Genomic DNA, 23,148 nt, shown 5'->3' on the forward strand with positions numbered 1-23,148 from the left:
CATAATCTGACTAATATTTTAAAGAATCACTCTGGCCCCTGTGTGGAGTGAGGCTGTAGGTGGGCAAGGGCAGAAGCAGGGAGACGACTTCGAGGCTATTACAGTAATGCAGGGGCGAGATGGTAAGTTGGACGGCAGTGATAGGAAAAGAGGACTGGGGGAGTGGTTGAAGTCTGGATGTGTGTAGAAGGTAGAGGATTTGCTGATGGATTGGATATATAATGTGAAGAGAAGAGGAGTCAAGGATAACTCCGGCAGTATTCACCTGAGCAAATATAAGGATGGAGTTGCAATTAACTTAGATAGAGAAGGCTGGAAAAGTCATTGGGGAAGGGAGAGCAGAAGTTCCCATTTGGATATAGGGAGTTTGAGATGTCTGTTAGGCACCCTGGGAGAAAAGATGTTGAATTGGAGCTTAGATATGTAAGTCTCCAGGGTTTGGGGGACAGGGTCAGGCTCGAGGTACCAATTTGGGATTGTTCTATTTGTAAGTGATAGAGTTACACAGGAGATAGACTGCCAGTAATTCTGTAGTGGAGAAGAGATTTTTATGTTCCTTAAACTGGGGATGAATTTAGGAAGGTGGAAACGTTGACGTAGATTGTAAGTCTGTGGGTTTAGAGGGTTCGGGCCCTACTGCTTCCTTTTGTTTCCTCCACAGTCCCTAACCGAGTGCCCCCTGGTACATATCTAAGGAGGTTTGCTGAATAACGAAGGAGCGCTTCTCCTGAATTTGGAAGCAGAAGATCAGGTCGTTTGAGTTACTAAGAAAGAAGAGTTGGATTCTCTTAATTTAAGGCTTTGAGTAGTGTTAACTTAGACATTTTTAATTTGTTCAAATGGGATAAAGTCAGTGTTTTGAAAGGAAAAAATTTTTGTTATGCATTCTAACTTCTGTAACCACATACATTACTTTTATTGGTCTTTGATTATTAGAACTATTAATCACATGGCCCTAGTGTGATAATGATTAAATTGGTGTTAAAATGGCTAGCTTAATGTAGTTTCTAAAGTAGTTATTCGTCAGATCTTTAACATTCATCTGGTTTTCTTTTAGGAAGACTTGGAGACTGGAGTTCACCTTGACCCTGCTGTTAAAGAGGTTCAGTATAATCCTACCTATGAGACCATGTTTGCTCCTGAGGTAAGAAAGGACACTATATTTAAGATTCTGCCATTTGCTAAAGTATTTAAAGTATGCCTAAGTAGATAAACAATTGGTGAATTTTTCAAAGTTTTCTCACAAAAGTATACTATTTAAACTTTTAGAAAATATATCTTGTTGTATGTCAATTATATCTCAATTTGAAAAAAGAAAATATATTCCTTTAGCCTACAAAAGTTTAAATAGTATGGTCTTATGGCAGTACTTTTAAAAATCCACCAGCGGGCCAGCCCAGTGGTGTAGTGGTTAAGCAGAGTGGTTAACACTCTGCTTCGGCAGCACAGGGTTTGGAGGTTTGGATCCAGGGCACAGACCAGGCATCACTCATCAAGCCACGCTGTGGTAGCATCCCACATACAAAATACAGGAAGATTGGCACAGATGTTAGCTCAGGACCAGTCTTCCTCACACACACACACACACACACACACACACACACACGCACACAAATCCACTAGCTGTGTATCTGCATCCACACAACTATCTGATAGTATAGAACTATGTCTTTTGAAAAGGGAAATCTTAAAATATCTGATTCTTAGATGTGAACCTAATTAACATCTTCCTCTCAGTGTTGATAAAGGAATATTACAAATTAACCATAAGGGGAAAAAATATTTGGTTTATTAGCATCGTCAGTGCAGAGTATATTATGAAATGTCTAGTTACAAATGCTGCAATGCTAAACACTAAATGAGGTCCCATACTCACATGGTCAGTGCTTGGAAGTAGTTGCAGTGTTCATCGCCTGCTCTGAGTAAGACATCTTATGATGATAAATGGCGGTGGAAACATTAAAAAGATAAGGAAGGAAAAGAAAACATCAGAAACAGTGAAAATTGTCCATTTAGCAAAGTTTTATAGAAAAAATGAAATTTATAAATATTTTGCCCTTATAAAAGGAAAAGAATGCTTGATTGCCAAAATAGAGATGCTAGAAAATGGTCATTGTAAGAAAGAATAATAAGGCTTCAGTAGGAGGATCCTTAAGAGCACTAAAAGATGGAGGTGAGGAGCCGTATTTTACTGCATCTTGGTGGAGAAAGAAATACTTTTTAATATTTTTCATTGTTTAGCATATAGTCATTGGGTTTTTTTTGGTGTATCAGAACCATAAAACTATTTCATGTAATTTTCATGCTTAGGTTTCCGTAGTCACTTAAAATATGGCAATTGAAATGTGTAGCACAGGCGGTGTGTGCTAGTGTTAGACAGGGCTCTGCCTGTTCTCTGGGTAACAGTAAGCAAGGATCTCATTCTCATGCTCTGAGACTGTGACACATTTTTAATTTTATTCCATTATCTCTTAAATCCTTCTATCCTGTCAAACTATAACCCATCTTTTATCCCTTGGCACTATTTTAGCCAACACATTGGAGAGAGATGGTATGTTACATATATGCCTCATGATTTTTTTTTTAATGAAGAGTACTTCAATTAAATAGAGCCACTGAATCCAGAAAATAATAAAATTTGAAGTAAGAAATTTTGGAAGTGTGTGTGGCATTCCTGTGTCAGTGTATTTTCTATGAAGTCTATTTTTCTTAAATTTTTAGATCCTATGCATAACTAATATATTGCTGTGTAACTAGGTTTCAAAACTTTCAAGAAAAATTCAAAAAGTAAAAAATTTTTGTGGTGCTATTGGCAAGGCAGTAGGCCTGTCATCCTCTTTGTGGGGTTAGCAATCCTTTAATGTTCTGTTCTTCTTTTCCCCATGTTAGGGAGCCTTACATTAAATACATAAACTAGTTTATGTTAGGAACACTTCTATGCTTGTTGTCAACAATTTTAGAAGAAAATGATGAGACTAAAAAGTGAAGAAAAATTATGATTTTTCCTGATTGCCAAATGAATCGTCTGTGACATGACAAGTTATTAACTTTGAATTTTATGACTAGGATCTGTCTAAGTTGGAAAAGTCTAGAAAGGTGTTGTCAGGAACTTTGCTAGATGAAATTCAAGTTCCCATAGTTTGAGAATCCACTGTTAGAAACAAGATATAATCCCTCTCCTCAAACTAGATATATATCCCTCTCTTTACCAGAGAGGCTGCACTGAATTTATTTTTTAAAAAGATAGAGATAATGTCTCTAAAGTACTATTCAAGTCTAAGGAGAGATTGCATCTGGTTGTAAAGATGAGAAAAAGCTCTGTGAAAATAGTAGTATTTGAAATGAGCAATACAGTCCAGTTTAAGAACGTGAGATTTGAGGTTAAAAATACCGCTTATTAGCTCCTGTGTAACCTTGCATTATTTTAGTTTTCTCATAGGAAACATGAAGGTAGTTTCTACTTTACCAAGTTACGAGGATAAATGAGATAATGTGCTTAGGAAACTCCCTGGCACAGAGTAAGCGTTTAGTAAATGGTGGCCCTTATTTATATTTATATTAATATTGGCATTGATGGCTAAGTAGGCTTTTATGAGGAAAAATTCCAGGCAGAAGGGAACAGCATGAGCCGAATCATAAAAGGTCTAAAGAACAGGAATGTTTTAGTCATTATCAGTAGGGAGAAGAGGGTGAGACTAGAATGGTGCTTGTATAATATTGCACAGGGCTCTGGGGGCCACGGTGAAGAGTCTGGTCTTGATTTGATAGACAGATTTCTGAGGTTCTTTAGAAACCTAGAATCTCTCAATTCTGTGGGGGATTAGCATAGTCAAAGCTGAATTTTTAAGAAGGGTAATCTGGTAAGGGTTTGCATGATGGAAAAGAACGGGGAGAAAGACTAATGAAGTAAAAATACCACTTATTACTGTATGCCAGGTCCCACACTGAGGGATTTACATATTTGTGTACCTTGTTTCCTTTAGTCTTTACTACAGCCCTATGAAGTAAGTACTCTTAGCCCTATTTTGTAGCAAGGAAACCAAGTCTCAGATTAAACAGCCAGCAAGTGGTGTATTTGGGGATTTGAGTCCAGATCGCTCTTAACAATCGCTGCAACTGGAATATCAGTTTGGAGGCCATTGTGGTATGCAGGGCACACCCCTATCTATGCCTTTGACTTCGTTACTTCAGTAAATTAACTGAATTGGCTATTTTATTTTATAAAAGATTGTTTCTCCCTCCTAACCAAGGACTTTTCCTAAATGGTCTACCCAGCTAGAGATACCCAAATAAGCTTTCTGAAATTACAGATGGAACTTGAAGATGTAATAACCGTTGTTTTAGTCTAGTGATTTTCTTCATTTCACTCAATCCTTTTCAGATCTGCTTAAGGAAAAGTGTATTTGTTAGCTGCTCTAGACTCATATAAAACCCATAAGCCTCAGGGAGAATTTCAGACTCCTTAAAATAGTAGTACTTTTAGAAATTAAAAAAATACAAAAGTTGAGGGGAAAAAAATGCTAGTTACTGTTAAAAAATCTGGCTGTATGGACTGCTATAAATATAAATGTAAGAATGAACTGTAGAAATCATATAGCTCAGCTCTTTTTGTTTTATAGATGAGGAAACTGAGGCCCAAGGTCATAGAACCAACACTAATAAAATATTCTTATAATAGTAATATTTAAACTGTGCTCATATCTTACAAATTTGAGGTATTCCACCAATAAAATTGAATTCTGGTGATCTTTTCCAAATTTGTAGGAAATAATTAAGTTAGTCAATAGACTCTTCTCACTTTAAAATTTGTTGATAAATGTTTTAAACATTGATGACTGCAGTAAATATTAATGAAAAACTTACCAGCAATCTTAGTATAATATGATTATTAGTTCAGTAATGGGGTTTTTTTTTCCTGTATGTGAACTTATGGTTATGATTCCATATAGTCAGTTTTTACTAGTATAAATTTTCTTAATTCCTGTGATGTTATGACATACTGCTAAGAAATTGACCCTCAAGTACTCTACCTATTGAAGGCTTTTGAAAACCACAGCCACAGATCTCTTAGATTTATCAGCCAACGTCTTAAACTGAAAATGCTTTCTCCCAACTCTATAAATAAATGACTCCCTCGCGCAGATTAAAGATGTCAGGATCCTTACCTCTCAGGAGCATCGTACATTCTTCTGGGTGCAGTGATCTGAATTAATACAAAAGTGTGTGTGCTTTATATGGGGAGATTACAATTGTAATTGACTGGTGTACTTCAGTATTCCCTTAGCCAAAAACTGTTAAGTACTCATACCTAATTCACTCAAATATGTATTTTTTAAAATCACTTGAATACAAATTTACTCTTAAACTTATAACCAAAAGTTTAAAAGTATTTGGAAATCAGTTTGTGTGTTTTCTATATGCATTGTTTGGGGAGGTTTTTTTAGTGGTTAACCTAGAATTAAAAGAGGTGCATATTCAGGGAGAGCAGAAACATCAGAGAAATGTGTTTTGAGTATTGGGAAGAGCTGAGTTCTGCTGAATACCATTCTCTGCCTTTCTTTGTTGGCATTTAATGTCTTTGAGGTCAGCTCCAACCGCTGCCGGCAACCAGGCAGTTAAATTGAGCCAAAAGTAGATGAATCCTCTCCCCGTGCAGCTTCCTGTATCATTAGAAGATTTTTTGTTGTCTCAGCTTAAATATCTGTAAAGCATAAACACACTTAAATTTTTAGACTGCTTTAGGAATAGCACCATATATAAAATATACTTAGCTGTAATTTATACATCTGTATTCTTATAGACATCAAAGTTCTTTAAGAATGAGAATTTTTCTTTAAAAGATGGAGCTGGTTTAGGGGCCAGCCAGGTGGCGTGGTGGTTGGGTTCGACCACTACGATTCAGTGGCCCAGGGTTCACAGGTTCAGATCCCAGGTGTGAACCTACACACTTCTCATCAAGCCATACTGTGGCGGCATCCCATATACAAAAAGTGGAGGAAGATTGGCACAGCTGTTAGCTCAAGAACAATCTTCCTCAAGCAAAAAGAAGAAGATTGGCAACAGATGTTAGCTTAGGGCCAATCTTCCACACCAAAATAATAAAAAAAACAAGATGAAGCTGGTTTGATATGTATGGCCTGTAGAAGAATTGTTCTTTTTGTAAAATCTTCATAAAATAAGAGTATGGAAATTGTATTTTTCTTTTTTAACTTGGAAGGTATAAGCATTACAATGGTTAATTTATTATATGTGATAGGAGTGACAAGAAGGGCAATAGAGATTTTTATCATTTTTAGCTTTCTCCCCCCCGGAAATATCAGATGCTGTTTTGTGGATAGTTGTTGACTATAGCAAGTAGAGCATCTAGGAAACTTTTAAATCATTGTGTTATCTTTAACTTTATGAGTGTTCCTTGTTTCTATAATAAATTTTGTGTTTATTATATTATATTTTGTGAATGAAGTTAACTACAACTTCCGGCGTTCAGTAATCTAGACTTTTTTCCTACGTTTGCAGCCATCAGCACAGGAAGAACTAGTATGGGCTGCAATGGACAGTATGTACTGTCCTTTATTATAACTTAGAATAAATAGTTGTAAGAGCTTTACATATAAATCAGATATTTTAAGACTGAATCACTTTAATCATAGAAATGGAAACTGTCAGTAGAAAGGAACATTGTAGTAATTTATTCTGAAGCCAAAAAAAAAAAGTAAGGCAAATCTAACATTTAAATTCAGATTTTCATGCATAATATAACGTTGATATCTAGAGAAGGCAACATTCTGGTTAAGAGATGAATAATTTATGTTTCTGGCTCTGGAAAGGTATCATAGAAAAGAGGGTTTCTAATGGTAGTGACCTAGGATGTTCTAATGTCAAAATATTTCATCATGACCGTAGACCTTCCAGAGTTCAAATAAAAATGTTCTAATTCTACTATTTCCAAAGTTCATTTTATTCTTTATTTTAAAACAAAAAAGAAAAGAGTTAGATTTTCTCAATACCTTTTATAACAGCATTAAACTAATAGCACTTGACACAATATATTCTAGTACTTTTTTTACCCAATTTTTTAATAATTTAGAGGCTATAATTGTACATTTAAGGAATGTTATGAGGCAATAGAACATTAGATTAGGATTTGTTCTAGTCTTGTTTCTACTAATTAAAAAATCTTGGGGCTGGCTCTGTGGCCTAGTGGTTAAGTTCAGCGTGCTCCACTTCAGGGCCTGGGTTGGGTTGCGAGGTGTGGACCTACACCACTCCATGGCAGCTGTGCTGTAGCAGCAAGCCACATACAAAATAGAGGAAGATTGGCACAGGTGTTAGCTCAGGGAAAATCTTCCTCGGCAAAAAAAAAAAAATCTATTGACTCTAAGGTAGGTAAAATACATCATCTGTGGCTTTTCCTTCATTTCTAACGTGAGAGGGAAAATACCTCTTTAACTTTCCAGAGTTTTTGTGCAGATAAAATTAAATAACGTTTGAAAAGCCATTCTGGAAACTCAAAGCATTATATACAAATAGGTGATAATGGTACTATTTTGTGTAAGACTTTCATAGTGTGACTTTTCAGAGTGGAGAAATTTTATTTACATTTGTAATGTCTTTTCCTAGGGAGTTTTTCAAGCACTTGACTTTTATTGTCTGTTTTCCTGTCTTCTGCCCCCATGGGATTCTGACTAATCTTTCCCTCATTAGTGCTTTCTGTATGCCCATCACTATGGTTGGTGTGGAGGATTCTAAGTCTCCACCTTTAAGGAACTCATAGTCTAGTAGAGGAGAAACATATTTTTTTTAAATTACATCACAGTGCCATTATTCGTATAAAAGTCAACCCAAATCCCCCAAATCATGGTTTAGACAAAGTTATAGAAAGTCTGAATTATCTAGAGCAACACTGTCAAATAGAACTTCCTGATATGAGGGAAATGTAGCTGCTGGTAACCATACGTGGCTGTTGAGCTCTTGAAATGTGGGTGGTGTGACCAAGTAACTGAATATTTTATTTTAATTAACTTAAATTTAAATAGATACAGGTAGACTTGGATGAACTAGGTAGGTTCCTCTCCTTCTGTCCTAGGGGCTGACAGACAGTCCTAATCAGCCGTTGCCCAATTCTTCTGAACTATGTGAGTGAGCATGTTCCCAAATAGGGTACTCAGCCCCTGACGAGTTAGAGTTGAAAATATATTGTATGTTGTACATTATTCTGGTACTTCTAGCTTTATAGACTCAGAATTTAAGTTTGTTTGTTTGTTTTCTTATAACATTACAGTTTGGACCAGAAAATCCCTTTAGGACACAGCAAATGGCTGCCCCTAGAAATATGCTTTCTGGGTATGCTGAACCAGCTCATATCAATGATTTTATGTTTGAACAGCAAAGAAGAACTTTTGCCACATATGGTAAGGTGATAAGACTTATAGTTTTAACTTTGACTTCATTAGGAGTTATGTGTGTATGTGTGTGTGTGATAATCACCTTTATCTTCTGGCTTTTTAAATTTATTAATCTGAATTCCTTCAAAAAAGGTAGTATTTTCTTATGTACATCTATAAATATTTATACAAATGGAAAGGTGAACTACTATTTTTGGCTGTCATTCTAAATCCACTATGATTTCTGAATACTAGAAATATTCTGTGGTCTTAAGATCTACTTGATAGTGAACAGGTGTTATTGAATGCCCATTACATGCAGATTGCTGTTGAAGTTCGTAAATGGCAGAATAGAGTAAGAGGTTACATTTTTTATCTTATTATACACTAGTTGACTTTACTCTGTTTCTCACATCTTATCACAGACAAGTTTTCTCTTGATCACCGAGGGGCATCAGGAAATAGAATGGCCACAAATTCACTGTGTAAAATAATTACATCCCCTCAGTGGCAGGATATAAGAAAGTTAATATGCATGCAAGGCTGGGAATCCCCTCTAAGAGAAGAGATGGCCTTTGTAATGTCCTTGTTGGTAGTTCCACAGATCATAGGTCCTGGGCACTTACATCAGCTTTGTTCATATCTGGTGGTGCCTTTCATTTCTCTTCCTGTAATCCACGTCTGTAGATAGACAGACACACTGGTCACCTTCTGCTTTAAAGACCTTTTTGGCAGGGATGGGTGAACAAAGTAAATGAGAATGTTTTTATGCCTGTCGTAGTTGTGATCTTCTTTATGAATTAATTACTTGTGCTGGTGTTTCTTTCCCAAAAGAGTAACTGAAAAAGAAAACTTAATTGTTTTTTACAACAAATTTAATAATCACATTTTTAGACTTCAGCAATGTTGTCTCTCTTTTTTTTCTTAAGTTTTCTTTGCAGTTAGAATTCTAATATTTCCCCCTTTTATTTCTTATGGTAGAATTTTTTCGAAGTTCTAAAATTTTTCTGTCCAATCTACCATTAACTTCCATTATTATAAGATAGGATAAAAAAAAGTTAAGAAAGCAATATCGTGAAATATTATATGTTCTTTTTATATGATGCTTTTTAGTAATAGTTATTTTCATTGAAAAGTAATATAAACAAATTTAGACAGGAATGAGAGGTTACCTATAATCCCATTATACTAAAATATCTACTCTTAGCATTGTGGTCTTTATCCCTCCAAGTCTTTTTTCATATTTATATTTATATTACAGAGCTGTAATCTTTCTGAACTGAACGTTTTGCATCTCGCTTTTTTTTTTTTTTTTGGTGAGGAAGATTAGCCCTGAGCTAACATCTGTTGCCAATCTTCCTCCTTTTGCTCAAGGAAGACTGTCCCTGAGCTAACATCTGTGCCAGCTTCCTCTGTTTTATATGTGAGATGCCACCACAGCATAGTTTGATGAGTGGTGTGTAGGCCTGAGCCCAAGAACCAAGCCCACGAACCCCAGCCCACCAAAGCTCAGCACACAAACTTAACCACTCTGCCACTGGGCTGGCCCCTGCATCTCACTTTTTATTCAATATTTTATCATAAGCATTTTTCAGTGTTACTTTATAATCTGAAAGCTTTTCATTTTTAAGAGCTATATGATATCCATTGATTGGTTCTATCACAATTTACATAATCTAATGTTGGAAAGTTAATTTTTCTAATTTTTAGTGAGTGATGCAAACTGATTTACCGTAAATTAGTTTAGAGGTTTAGTACAAATAGTCTTAGTTATTTATCACAATCTATCCTTGGAAACTAGTTATGAAAAGATTATCATCTATTAGATCGTATTTCGCCCTGGCAAAGTTATAATTGACTTAACTGTGTGCCAAAAGTCACAGCCAAGATTGTGTACTCCAGAATCCCCTAAGAGACTTCAGTGACGCTTCCAGTCCAATAAAATGGTTGTAAATGCATTGTACCCATTGCTTATGTAAGGGATTTCATGTAAGTATATATGCAGAGCATAAAAATCAACTCTATTGCATCAGGAATTTATTGTGTTTTAGTCTATAATAAAACAGACTTTTAAAGACTTTGTTTTCTTTGACATTAGAAGGGCCTTTAGCAATAATTTAGATAGCTTAAATCTCCTGTAGAACAAAATGGGGGGAAAAATCCAGTTAAGCTTATACTGGTACCTACTTTCCTTTTTAAGCATTTAAAACTATTTAATTGGCTTTAGACTTGAGTTCAGAAATGGGCTTTTTTTTTGTTTTTAAATAACCAGTATCTTTGCCCGTCTGTTAGGCGGTGGTGGGCTCGGATACTGGTTGAAGTATTTAGTGAGTTAAAGACAAAAAGTGAAGGTGAGGCTGTACTGTATCAGGCAGCCTGGAATAAAGGGAGTGGCCACTTGCAAAACTAAGAAATGCTCTGTCTCCCTTATGATAATCTTAGAACTGAGAGCAATTTGTATGAATTTAAATTAATAAACTAGTTAACCAGCCTCAGGTTTAGCAGTCTCTTTTTTCTTTAACCCCAAGTACTAAGTAAGTATAGCTACTGTTAATTTAAAAGTCTTATAATTTTCTCATAGAAAGTCCTTGTCTAACTTCAGGTAGTGATCTGATTCCTTTCAGAGAATGAGCGAGTTTTCTCTGACTCTTATGCATGGAATGTAAGGCTATGAGAACTTTCTGTTACCTTCCTTCATTTGCAAAGTACCAGGGAGCAAACCTTACATCTTGCACTAGTGTTACCACGAGACATAAAGTAGATGGCACATGAATTCAGTTTTACCTAAGTCACTCATGTATCACTCTGTGACTGCTAGGTTATAGAACAAACACTGATCCTACTTTTCTTCCCCTTTTTAGGTAGTTGGAGCAATGTTATCATCCAAGTGTTATTATTTCTGGAAGATTTGTGTTGTACAGTACATTTAGTTTATCACAGAACTCACCTGTGGAGTCCTTACTGGTGAAGATAGTCACATTTGCTGTATCTTCCCATTTACTCATTGCAGAGTTTTGCTTTTAGCTCCTATTTATGGTGTTTCACCTGACTTCTCTGTCTCTCAGTGGTTTGTGTGAATTCTTTTGTCCTCTGTTCCTCCCTTGTCGTGGGTTCCTGGCCTGCTCCCTTGCTGGTCTTCCTTGGGGCTTCTCAATCAGGTTTCTTCCCTTTGTCCTACTTTCACCGAGAATTTTCTTTACACCAGTCTATGGAACTGAAAAATAGAATTTAAAGTAAACACCTTTAGTTTCACCATAGTTATTATTAACTGAGTTTTAACTTCAATATTAGAAACTCTTTATTAACCTTTTTAAATAATTTTTTAAAATATTCTCCTGAAGATGTCATCATTTATGTAAACATTTCTTACATCATTTAGATTTCAAGTTGGTTCCGGTTTTCACTATTCAAAATGTGGTGACGTATATATTAAACTGCTTTTTAAAATGTGGTGCTGAATATCTTTGTGCATAAAACTTTGTGGGTTTTTTGGTTATTTTCTTAACATGAATTCCCAGCAGCAGGCCTAAGAATGTAAATGTTTTTAAAGCTTTTGTTATGTATTCTCAAATTGCTTTCCTAAAGAACGCTCCCAACTTATACTGCTACCTCCATATATCAAAGTCCTACTCTCATTACCCAAGATCTATGATTGTTTTTCCTTTGTTTATTTGATAATCAAAATATTCTCTCTCTTTATTTTAATTTTATTCATTTGGACTACTAGTGAGTTTTGAAGGTTTTCCCATTTATTTGTGACCATGTTTTACAAATTGTTTATTTAGTCTCTCTTCATTTATATATTGGGACATTAGTATTAATAATCTTAAGGATCTAGTAATAAAATTGATATTATTAGAGCCATTTCAAATAAGACTACAAAGGAAGAAGATAACATTAACTCCATTGAAAAGATAAAATGGAGAATAAGCTGAAAAGATAAAATGGAGAATAAGCTTCAGAAAGATAGATGAGCATATTTCAGAACTAATATTCACTTATTTGAGACACAGGATAGTAGAAAACTAATTGGACTGAAATTCTGTATTCTTAGAGCTATATCTAGTTCTGCCACTGGCTGACCTCTAGTAGGACATACAGCTAAATGTTTAACTGCCCTTATATGTAAAGGGAAAATACTATTATCCCCTAATTACCTGGGGTTGGAGGAAGCAGTGGTAATGGTGATAGTGGCAGTAAAGACTTTACCATGAGGATATGGAAAAGGAGGAGAGCGTAAGTTCCTTTCCTCAGAAACAACACTGTGACCAGACGAGTTAGGGATGGGTGCTCACACAGTAACACAAGAAGGACCAGGGATTTCTCTTCACTCTCTGCCTCCTACTCCATCCCTCCAAACACATAATGCACTGCCATTTATATAGACAGGAATCTCCTTCAAGATTGAATTACATTCTAGATAAATTTTTATGGTCGAGATGGGGATTTTTAACTTAGGGTATTTTGGTCTAAATTTTATATGAGCCTTATACAGTCTCATTTAAAAAAAACATTTCCAGAAAACTATTCTGTACATCAGAGAGATGAAAGATGAAATAACTCATGGGATTTGAACCTGTGATTTCAGAGATTCTATTCCAAAGCTGCTTTTCTGCCATCAAACTCTCTCCTCTGGCTAAGAATGTATTTTAATACTGAACAAAACTAAATGCAAATAAGCTAATAGCCAAGTGGTTGGTTCTGTTCTAGCATATCACAAGGGTGAGTTGCACATCTACATCCTTAGCTTGTTTGAAAAGTACGTTTGATGACAAATCTTTTTCTGTTCCCCAAAAGAATTCCCTTTTAATCTTTAGCTAGAAAATTAAAATACCTATTTCCACTAGGATATGCCCTTTAAGAAAAAAAAACACTAGTACTTTCATGTATTCCATGATTGTTCACGTGGTTTGTGGGCCCTAGAGTGACGAGCCATCCAGCTTTCTTTTGTGAATATGCTGGATTATTATTAAAACTGATTTTACCAAACATTTATCATGCTAGCACCCCCACTTGAGAAAAAACTGATTTGAGTTAATGTACATTTTCTTAAGTTCCCATAGATCACTGAAAACCACATTTATATGTAGCTATATACTCTTTCACTAGTTGAAAGAGTGTTTCCATATGCTAGTAGATATCCATACTTACTTCTCTCACTAAGGAAATATAAATAATGATTTATGAAGTAGAAATATATTATTTTAAAATTAGGAGAGAAGACTGTCTTTGCTGAGATTGACATTTTCAAAATAATAGCTAGATTTTAGGTAGTTCTTCTTACCCTATTTTTTAAATTATTTAATGGTTTATATAATTTGATAAACTAAGTCACATATTATCTGTCAAAAAGAAAAAGAAAACAGTTTCTAAGCTTCTGAATGTATATTTTTATATGTATACGTATGTAATTTTAAGCTCTTACAAAACGTAAGACCACAGTTTGATATCTTGGCTAGAGAGGCTCTTAGTAATGTGAGGTCAGTATACTAGATTCATCCCATGATGCTTCTTATTCTGCTGAAGTCATTCATGGCCCAGCCTGAGATTTGGGTTAATTGTTCTAAATGGAAACAAAACTCAGGAGAGAAGGATTGGTCCTAAGTTAAAGAGACCATTTTCGACATCTAGGAAGAAAAACATGAAATGAGTATATTTGCATAGAGTTAAAATGAATTGTAAATGGCAAAAATTGAGTGAATAATTTGTACTTTTTTCCTTTTAGGTTATGCATTGGACCCTTCGTTAGATAATCATCAAGTGTCTACTAAATATATTGGCTCTGTAGAAGAAGCTGAAAAAAATCAAGGTAATTTATTTGAAATATTTAGTATCAAATATATATGCATATCTTTACTGTCTTTCAGTTTGACTTTAGACAGTAGGAAAAAACTAGTATTCTATTTAGCTCTTGATTTTTTTTTTTTAAGTTGAGACAATAGTGATAGAGTTTAGAGCGATATAGTTTAGAACTATCACCATTTAGAACTTGCTTTTGCCTTCTATTAGGTATGGAACCTGGTAGGGAAGATGGTTGTACCTATTTTCAGGGGTTGGAATGAGTACTTGGCATGGTGCCAATCCTGTAGAAGCCATTCAATAAATTGTAATTAATGTATAGCTAATTTTAGTAGTTTATTTCTTAACACTAATGTCAAGCTACATTTTACCAGCAGAAGAAAATTTCCTTGTGGATGTCTGTGAATATTGTCTTTGAAGGGTTGCTTTGAAGACTGAGTTTGAATCTGTGTTTTAAAATATATGTTTGTGGTCATATTCATTTTGTGCTTATAAGACAAAGTATCATACTCTAAACACTAACTTGTCACAAAGCTCATCAGCCCATTGGAATCTTCGTAAAGTGCTCATGAAAAACAGTATGCCATTTGTATGAGGACACTTAGTAGCCACAGACCCTATATGATCAAGCTGCCTTTGGTATATAAGCTAGATTGTTGTTAAAATTGAATTTTAACAAGCTTTTATTATAACACACAGCCGGAAGAAACTGATTCGAATTCATATAGGTAAACATTTTTCTTTAAATTAGACTTCTACAAGCCACATCTTTATGTAGCTAGGTTCTCAGTTAATAGTTAAATTGTTACTATGACTCCCATAGACCTTTCTTTTTCCAATTTGACAGCTGCACACAGTATGCCACCTCCTAGTGATCAAATCAAAGTCTTAACCAGAAGCATCCTCTTTCCTCTTTTCTTCTTACTGTTAAGTTTTATGATATTAGAGGTCGAGTTTAGTTTGAGATCACTTAGAAAAATTACCAGACTCTTGTGAACTGTATTTAATTTATATATTATTGCAATACAAGTAAATCAAAGATGAGCTATTACTTACTGTAATTTAATTCAGTCTTTAAATGATAAATTTTATTTTATTCCTGCTTTCAGAGGTAGCTTTATCATTATTTAGCAATATTAAATTGCTAAGTTTCTTTCAGAAAGTGGTAAAATTCACTGATATAGATCTGTGCTTCATTAAAAGGATTGTGTACCATTGCTGGGTCTTTTCTTTTCATATATTAGAACTTGCAAATATTGCATTAGTAAACTTCTTTGCCCAAAAGGTTGACTCCCTTTTGGATAGCATGAGTTGGTGTATCTGGCATATTCATATGGACTTTATGTATTTTAATAAATCTTTGGTCACGTGAACAATCACCTTTCTCTTAACCATATAAAGTAAAATTATACTGCTATTTTTTTAGAAAAATCTGTATTTGTGTCCTCTGGGTTTTTTTCATGTAGGTTTAACTGTGTTTGAAACTGGTCAGAAGAAAATAGAAAAGAGGAAAAAGTTCAAAGAAAATGATGCATCTAATATTGATGGTTTCTTGGGACCATGGGCAAAATATGTGGATGAAAAAGATGTAGCCAAACCTTCAGAAGTAAGCTTTGATGTTTTCCCTTGTCAGTTCAGGTGTATGCTGTATCTCTATGAGGGATAGCTGTGTTAATAAATTTGAGATTTCCTCAGGGAACCAAATGACTCATCAGAATTTCTCTGCTTTGGTTGACTGAGAAAATACAGTAAGATTTCTTTGTTTTTCTTTGGAATATTTTTACTTATATTTTTTCTGATTTATTTTCTTCCATACTTTTTAATTAAAATATAATATTCAACAGTTTTTAATAAAAATCACCTTGTTAATGCTATTAAGCTGCCATGGTAGCTGCTGTTCTGATACCAGATACTCAGATAGTAACTACAGAATCAGCCTGTCTATGATTTTAGAATTGATGGTGGGTTTTATTTATTTATTAATTTATTTAAAAATTTTAACAAAGTAATATATCTATATTGTTTTTTAAAAAAAATAATAATATGAAGTATATGAAGTAAGAGTATAGAACCCTACCCTGTCCATCCCCACCTCCTAATCCCACTGTCTCCATGAGCCTGTCTGTTCTAGGTCTTAGGGATGTAGCGATGGACAGGATCAAGGAGATTCTGTATTCGTGAAAGCTTATATTCTAGCTGCATCGTACATCCATATATCTCAATAATATATATAGGCTGCTACTTACTTATTTTAGACATCATCTATTAACTTCTTTTTTACTATAAATGAATATTTTCTACTACCCCACCTTCCTTCCACTGCTCCTCCCACAAAAATTGTGTCACAAATCTATAGTCGTTGCTTATATCCTTATGACCATGTAAAACATATTTACTGAAGAACAACATGATGTGCTAAAATTCAGTTTCCTTTCTGGTACTAGATTTTCTAATTGCCTCGTCTTTTTGCTTGCATAATTAGCATAACACGTTAAATTTATTTCTGGTGTTCCAGAAGGACGGGTTTTCTATAAAATGAGTTTAAAAATCTTAACCAGTTTCCATATGTGTTCAATGCCATTTTGTGATCTGTCGGAAAGTTGACATTGTTACTCCTGGGACAGCATCTGCTGACGTGAAGATGCTGCTTCACCAAAAAGTAGACCTCTTTATAAAAACTTTGTAACCAGCTTTGGCAATGATGGGGTTCTAGAACATCCGTTTTAAAGTTTACTCTTAAATTCCTCAGGAAGAACAAAAAGAATTGGACGAAATCACAGCAAAGAGGCAGAAAAAAGGCAAACAAGAAGAAGAGAAACCTGGGGAGGAAAAGACAATCTTACATGGTAACATATTTTTTATACTTCTCAATTTTTATGATCAACTTTCAGATATTTACTGTCCTCTCTTCATATAATATCAATTGCCCTTACTAATCAGCTGCTGTAATTCATTATATTAAGAATTATGTTGGACAGTTTGCATCCCAAAGAAATTATAGTAGGCCAGGCCCAGTGGTGCAGTGGTTCAGTTCACTTGCACCACTTTGGTCGCCCAGGGTTCACAGGTTCAGATCCTGGGCAAAGATCTACACACTGCTCATCAAGCCATGCTGTGGCAGTGTCCCACATGCAAAGTAGAGGAAGATTGGCATGGATGTTAGCTCAGGGCCAATCTTCCTAACCAAAAAATAAAGAAAGAAAGAAATTATAGCAAACTCTCCTATGTTCTAATAAAAGAGAAAAATCACATAATTAATGCTAGCCACAGATAATTTTTTTAGTGCTAATGAATTTTTAAAAATGATAAAGAAGAAACTTGAATGGTCCACATGTTCTTTCCTAAGATAAAGTTGACTTTTTTCGTGTGTTAGTAGTACCCTAGTCATTTTAACCTTTTGTTTTTAGCCTAAATCAAATATTTCAGCTATCCTCACAGTTTATAGCTGTTACTAAGTTATATTTTAAAAGAATAAACTTTGTTTTTCATGTGAATAGATTAGAGATTAAGACTCTCATACTTATTTTGATTTGTGGAAGGAAATGCATATTCACCAAAATAAATTATAAATATTCTAGAATGTACCTGGTTCATTAATAATTAGTTTTATTTAGGAAATTATATAGTAATTATCTGAAACTCTAAAGAATAATTCAGTTCCGATAATATTGGTTATTCTAATGTTATATCACATATCAAATATTTGGGTTTGATAAAGCCATATTTGGTTTCTTGAGCTCCAGTTTATCTTCAAGGAATCTTTGTAGTTCTGTGGTGCTTGGCAGCCATAACAACAATGACAGCCACCATTTATTGAATACCTACTCTGTGCCAGGCATGCTTTATATACACCATGTTATTTAGTTCCCACAAGTGGCTTTATTGTAAAATCTGTGTTGAAAGTAGAAAAGAGAATGGGAAAAGAACCTGGAAGGGCATAAAAGAGGAAAGCAGGGGAAAAGGGATAATTGATATTTTTTGTTTTGTTTTAACTTTCTGTTTATTCTGTTTTGCTTCTGGTTCTTTGCCAGTGACTTAGAAGGCCCAACTATTGTCTCTTCTTCTCTCACTATAATTATACTGCAGTGAAGTCTTTTTTATATAGCACTAAAGTGTGTAACTGAGTAAAAGAAGTATACATCTTATTTAAAGGTCTGATATTCTCTGGATGTTTAGGAATTCCAAAATAATATCTCTAATTGTAAATAATAGCAATGATTTCAGGCAACTAAATTTTAACTGACTCTTGGTTTTACCATCAGAGTATTATTACTTAAACTTTGATATGGAATGATATCCCTATGAATAAAATGTTAGTTATCATTTTAAGAATATAGATTTTGGGGCCAGCCCCATGGTGTAGTGGTTAAGTTCAGCGCACTCTGCTTCAGCAGCCCAGGTTTGCAGGTTCAATCTTGGGTGCGTACCTAATGCCACTCATCAGCCATGCTGTGGCAGCGACCCACACATAAAGTGAAGGAAGATTGGTACAAATGTTAGCTCAGGGCTAATCTTCCTCAGCAGAAAAAAAAAGAAGAATATAGATTTCATGACTATGGCTCGTATTCACTGCTTTCCTTTGCGTTCTTATTTCAGTTAAAGAAATGTATGACTATCAAGGCAGGTCCTATCTTCACATACCTCAGGATGTTGGTGTCAATCTGCGGTCAACTGTGCCACCTGAGAAGTGTTATCTTCCCAAAAAACAAATTCATGTGTGGTCCGGACACACAAAGGTAAGCAGTTGGTTGTTTTTGTTTGTTGTAATGCATAATAATGAAGCCAACAGAAAGTTTCAGCTGTTGATATGGAACCTTCAGTATTTCTGGTAAACATGTAGGGAAGTGAAGATGGAGCAAGGAAGCCAAATTGAAGGTAAACCTGAGTTGGCTTTGGAGGTCACCACATGTATTGGTCACAAGTACATTGGTCACTCAGTCTTCAAGGTCATCTGGGTGGGCCATGACATAAGCATTCATGATTTGGTGTCCTGGCCCCTTATGGTGGCCCAGGCCTCTCTCCACAAGTTTCTGCTACAGCCTGCGTCCTCTTGGGCACCTAGTCAGTGAATAATGGGCTGCTACTAGCACCAAAGCCTCAGTAATTTTGCCTTAGCTCTTGGGGTTATCACACTTCAGAGAAGATTAGATGCTCCCTGGTTTATAAACTATGGTAACAGTTAAACTAACGCAGAGACGAGTTACTTGAAGACTTTACATGTTGATATTCTTTGTCGTCTGCACTATTCCAACTGACAATTTTCAGCTCTTGGCAAAGAGCAAAGAGACTGAGTAAAAGAAGGATAGGAGTCGGGGCATCAGCAGCTTGGTTGACTAAGAATTCCCTTGGGCGAGGAAGTCAACATTAAAGGTTAAAAAAAACACCTTCAAAAGCTTAGTGTCAGTAAGGGCTGCTTTAAGAATACTAATGAGGGTGATTCTGTGGCATGATTTCTGGAATGAAGAAGAGTAGTAGATTAAGTTGCTTGAAAATATCCCGCCCTTTCCGTGTGTTCAATTTTAGCTGACTTTAGAGTGCTTCTGATTGACAGCTGTGATACCTTTTCATAGGGCGTCAGCGCAGTCAGACTGTTTCCTCTCTCCGGCCATTTATTGCTGTCTTGTTCCATGGACTGTAAAATTAAGGTGAGTTTTCAGTAACAGGAGGAGTGCTGCAAAGCTAGTGCTTTGGTTAAGTCTCTTTGGTTAATTATATATAAATTTGGGTTTGTTAGGCAGGCAGAGGCTAATTTTTTCTCTTAGGCCCTGTGAAGGCAGCCTTTATGAACTGCTTCCAAACATGTTGGTTGAAATATGGCTCTGTGGTCCAGTTCACTAGGCTCTTTTTTAAGCTTCCATGACTGATTACAATGTAATCAATCCCTTTGGCTTTAGACACATAAATATTTAATCACTAATAATGCATTTTTATAGAGGCTTTGCATATGTAACTGAGTTCATTTGTTCCTCAGAGCCTTTTGAGGTAGAGAGGACATGTGATAGAAATCCCATTTTTAGAGAGTAGGTAATATAATTCATCCTTTTTCTTCTAAATGCTAGTAGGCATCAAGTAGAACTCCTCCCAGACTCTTCTCCCACTTTTTCCAGTCTTGGGGAGCTCTACCTTTAGCTGATGTTCAGCCGTAGAAGGGGTGATAGAGAAAACCCAGTTGCCAGTGCATGTCAACTTGAATATGAGGAAGGCCTTTTAAAAATCTTAAATCTAGGAGAATAGTTCTTATCTCTTTTGTGTCTTCTGTGTCCAGATCATTATGATGGTCAATAAATATCAACCCTATAATGCCATTGGGGCTTGGCAAGTTGAATCGTTAAACTTTTATTCTTTGTAAATAATTCACGGATATTAACAATGTATAAATAAGGCAGCTGCTTTTGATGAGAGCAGCCGTTTAGGCATTTGTCTCTAGTAGCTTATAATGACAGATCAACAGTTTTGAGTAAAAACTCTTAATTTCCTTTAACTTTCACTTTATACAAACTATGTTAATTGAGATTATGGTCTTCTCTTTGACCCGTTAAGAAAAGCATAGAATTCAGTTTAGTTCACTTGTATAAACATATTATGTGTAAGGGGCTGAGGATAAAGAATTATTAAGACACTATCCCTGTCTGTAGGGTGATCATTTCATTATGACATAAATGATCTTTATAGAGGCAGGCACAAGGTGTTCTGGTTTCAAGGAGGAAGCCTACCTCAATAGGAAGGTAACTAAGTAAAGAGGGGGGTGCGTAGGGAGTGAAGTATGTCTGAAAAGAGTGAATAGACTGAAGCAGCATGGTTGTGCTGAGAACCAAGTTGTGTGGTTGCTGGAGTCTAAAATCTGAGAGAGACACAGAATGACTATAGTCATAGGCAAGGGATCAGCAGGTCCTGGTATGCTGCCGGAACTGAGACTTGATCCTGTTGGCACTGGGTGGCCAGGAAATGCTTTCTATCTTAGAGCACTAGCAGCATTGTTGAGCACTGGATTTGAGGCAGGCAAGAGTAAAGGTAGTTTTGAAGCTATTGTGTTGATTCTTTGTAGACATGATGAGAATTATGAGCCTATTACATCTTAGTCTACATCATCATTTTCATACAGCTTCTGTAATATTCATTACTTCAGAAAAGTTAAAAATAAAAAAAACTTTTAGTACCAAAATGTTATAAACATGGAAGGTTTTTTTGTTTTTGGGGGGTTTTTTTCTGAGGAAGATTCACCTTGAGCTAACATCTGTTGCCAATCTTCCTCTTCTTTTGCTTGAGGAAGATTAGCTCTGAGCTAACGTCTGTGCCAATCTTCCTCTATTTTGTATGTGGGTCACCATCACAGCATGGCTGACTAGTGGTATAGATCCACAGCTGGGATCCGAACCCACGAACTCAGGCCACTGAATCAGAGTGCACTGATCCTAACCACCACGCCACAGGGCCGGCCCCAACATGGCAGTTTTAATAACATTTAATTTTTTAAAAGTACTTCATAATATTGTATAAATAGAAACTTTTCATCGTAGAAAATATATCAAATTATAGAAAAGAACATGAAGGAAATGAAAATTACCTGTATTAGCTCCATCTAAGTTAAGTTCTCTAGATATTTCGATATATCTTTAAATATGAGATTTCAAAGTTTAGTCCGTATGTGTGTGTGTGTGTGTGTGTGTGTGTGTGTGTGTGTAAGTCTAATCCAAATAGAGCAACACAGACTAGCAGCACCAAGCAGTATGTTTAATGATGTGTAATGCCTTTGGTTAAATCCCTTGTACACACACAGATATGCACACATGGAGCCAACATGTGGCTATTGTTAATGATTGAAAGTTGTGATTTTATCAAAGTCTTACATTAAATGTATATTTTTTGTGTGTTGTTTTTTCCCCAGCTATGGGAGGTTTATGGAGACAGGCGCTGTCTGCGAACATTTATTGGTAATGCTTCTTTTTTCTCTGGCTATAGATCTGTTTGGAAAGACTTTTTAAACTAAGATAACATCATTGACAGCGATTTTACTACACTCATGTGAAGGAAGGTCTTCTTAGACTTGAGCTGGGTCTTGCAGGGGGAGACTTACTCATACTCCCAGGTGGCTGTGTGAATGGTGGTGCCACTCACCAAGAGAGGGAGTGTAAGAGGATCAGGAAGTTTCAGACTCATTGAATTTGAGCTGCCTTTGGGATATTGAGATGAAAATGTCCAGTAAGCAATTAGATTGCCAAATGTTAAGCTTTGAAGAAGGGTTGGGAATTGGCAACTAAAGCATGTAAAAGGATGAGATTGAGAGAACTCCTAAAGGAAAGAAGAGGCCAAAGAGAGGACAGCTTTGTGGCAGATGAGCCTTTTCGGTAGAGAATACTTTGTTGTCTTTGTCGGATTTCGTGTGAAGGCTAGTTACATTTCTGAACTTAACTGTACCACATTGGAACACTATTTGTGTGCATCGTAGTGCCTCTGTTTTTAGATTCAAGCAGGAGTCCACTCTGCAGGGCTTTGTTATGATCTTAGGACCTCACTGCACAAATAAATACTGCCCGAGACGCTGTAGCCGCCTCCAGGAAGCCTTGTGCGGAGGCTCTCAGCAGGTCCAGGGGAACAAAATGTCTGCTGCAGATGGAGTGGATTTGATTCCCATCTGTCTCCCCTGCACTGGCAGACAGTTTTTCAGTGGAAAACTGAAAATTTCCTACTTAGGAAGATGATAGCAGCTCTGACCAGGACTCCTGCTATAGAAAAGAAGGCCTCATTGCCATGGCACATACTGCCTGACTAGAGTTGAGGTGGTTCAGGGCTGCTGTGTGCGGTGGACAATTTGTGCCATGCCCATTTTCTATAATTGTACTCGGTAGTGTCAGTCATGGTGGGGCGGTAAAAAATAGAAAAGTTTTTGCTTTCATTTAACCACATTTTATATGTCCCTGTAGCTTTGAAAAGCCCACCCTGGCTGTCTAGTGGTTAAGGTTCCGTG

The 23,148-nt window shown here is 35.9% G+C and overlaps 2 protein-coding genes across 4 annotated transcripts in view; one reads left to right on the forward strand and one right to left on the reverse strand.

Moving 5' to 3' along the window:
- The window catches only part of CDC40 (cell division cycle 40), a 48,242-nt gene that overhangs the window by 11,592 nt on the left and 13,502 nt on the right, over positions 1-23,148 (forward strand). The window contains exons 2-9 of the mRNA XM_014862557.3: positions 1,058-1,144; positions 8,282-8,411; positions 14,110-14,193; positions 15,650-15,789; positions 16,933-17,029; positions 18,780-18,919; positions 19,754-19,828; positions 22,069-22,114. Coding sequence (XP_014718043.2) covers positions 1,058-1,144; positions 8,282-8,411; positions 14,110-14,193; positions 15,650-15,789; positions 16,933-17,029; positions 18,780-18,919; positions 19,754-19,828; positions 22,069-22,114 — 799 coding nt within the window. The remainder of the gene's footprint in view (positions 1-1,057; positions 1,145-8,281; positions 8,412-14,109; positions 14,194-15,649; positions 15,790-16,932; positions 17,030-18,779; positions 18,920-19,753; positions 19,829-22,068; positions 22,115-23,148) is intronic.
- Positions 1,193-23,148, reverse strand: part of METTL24 (methyltransferase like 24) — a 134,722-nt gene continuing 112,766 nt past the window's right edge. Inside the window, exons 7-8 of one of the 3 annotated variants that reach the window (XR_011497875.1) lie at positions 11,332-11,598; positions 1,193-5,701 (exon numbers count right to left, since the gene is read on the reverse strand). Coding sequence is in view for 1 of the 3 variants with exons in the window: in XM_070496680.1 (XP_070352781.1) it covers positions 11,581-11,598 (18 nt within the window). In the remaining 2 variants the exon portion in view is untranslated. Of the gene's footprint in view, positions 5,702-8,423; positions 11,599-23,148 lie in introns of those variants that run through there. The other 2 variants (XR_011497876.1, XM_070496680.1) reach the window with 2 other exon arrangements.

This window comes from Equus asinus, chromosome 24 (assembly GCF_041296235.1).
Source record: "Equus asinus isolate D_3611 breed Donkey chromosome 24, EquAss-T2T_v2, whole genome shotgun sequence".
Taxonomy (NCBI): Eukaryota; Metazoa; Chordata; class Mammalia; order Perissodactyla; family Equidae; genus Equus; species Equus asinus.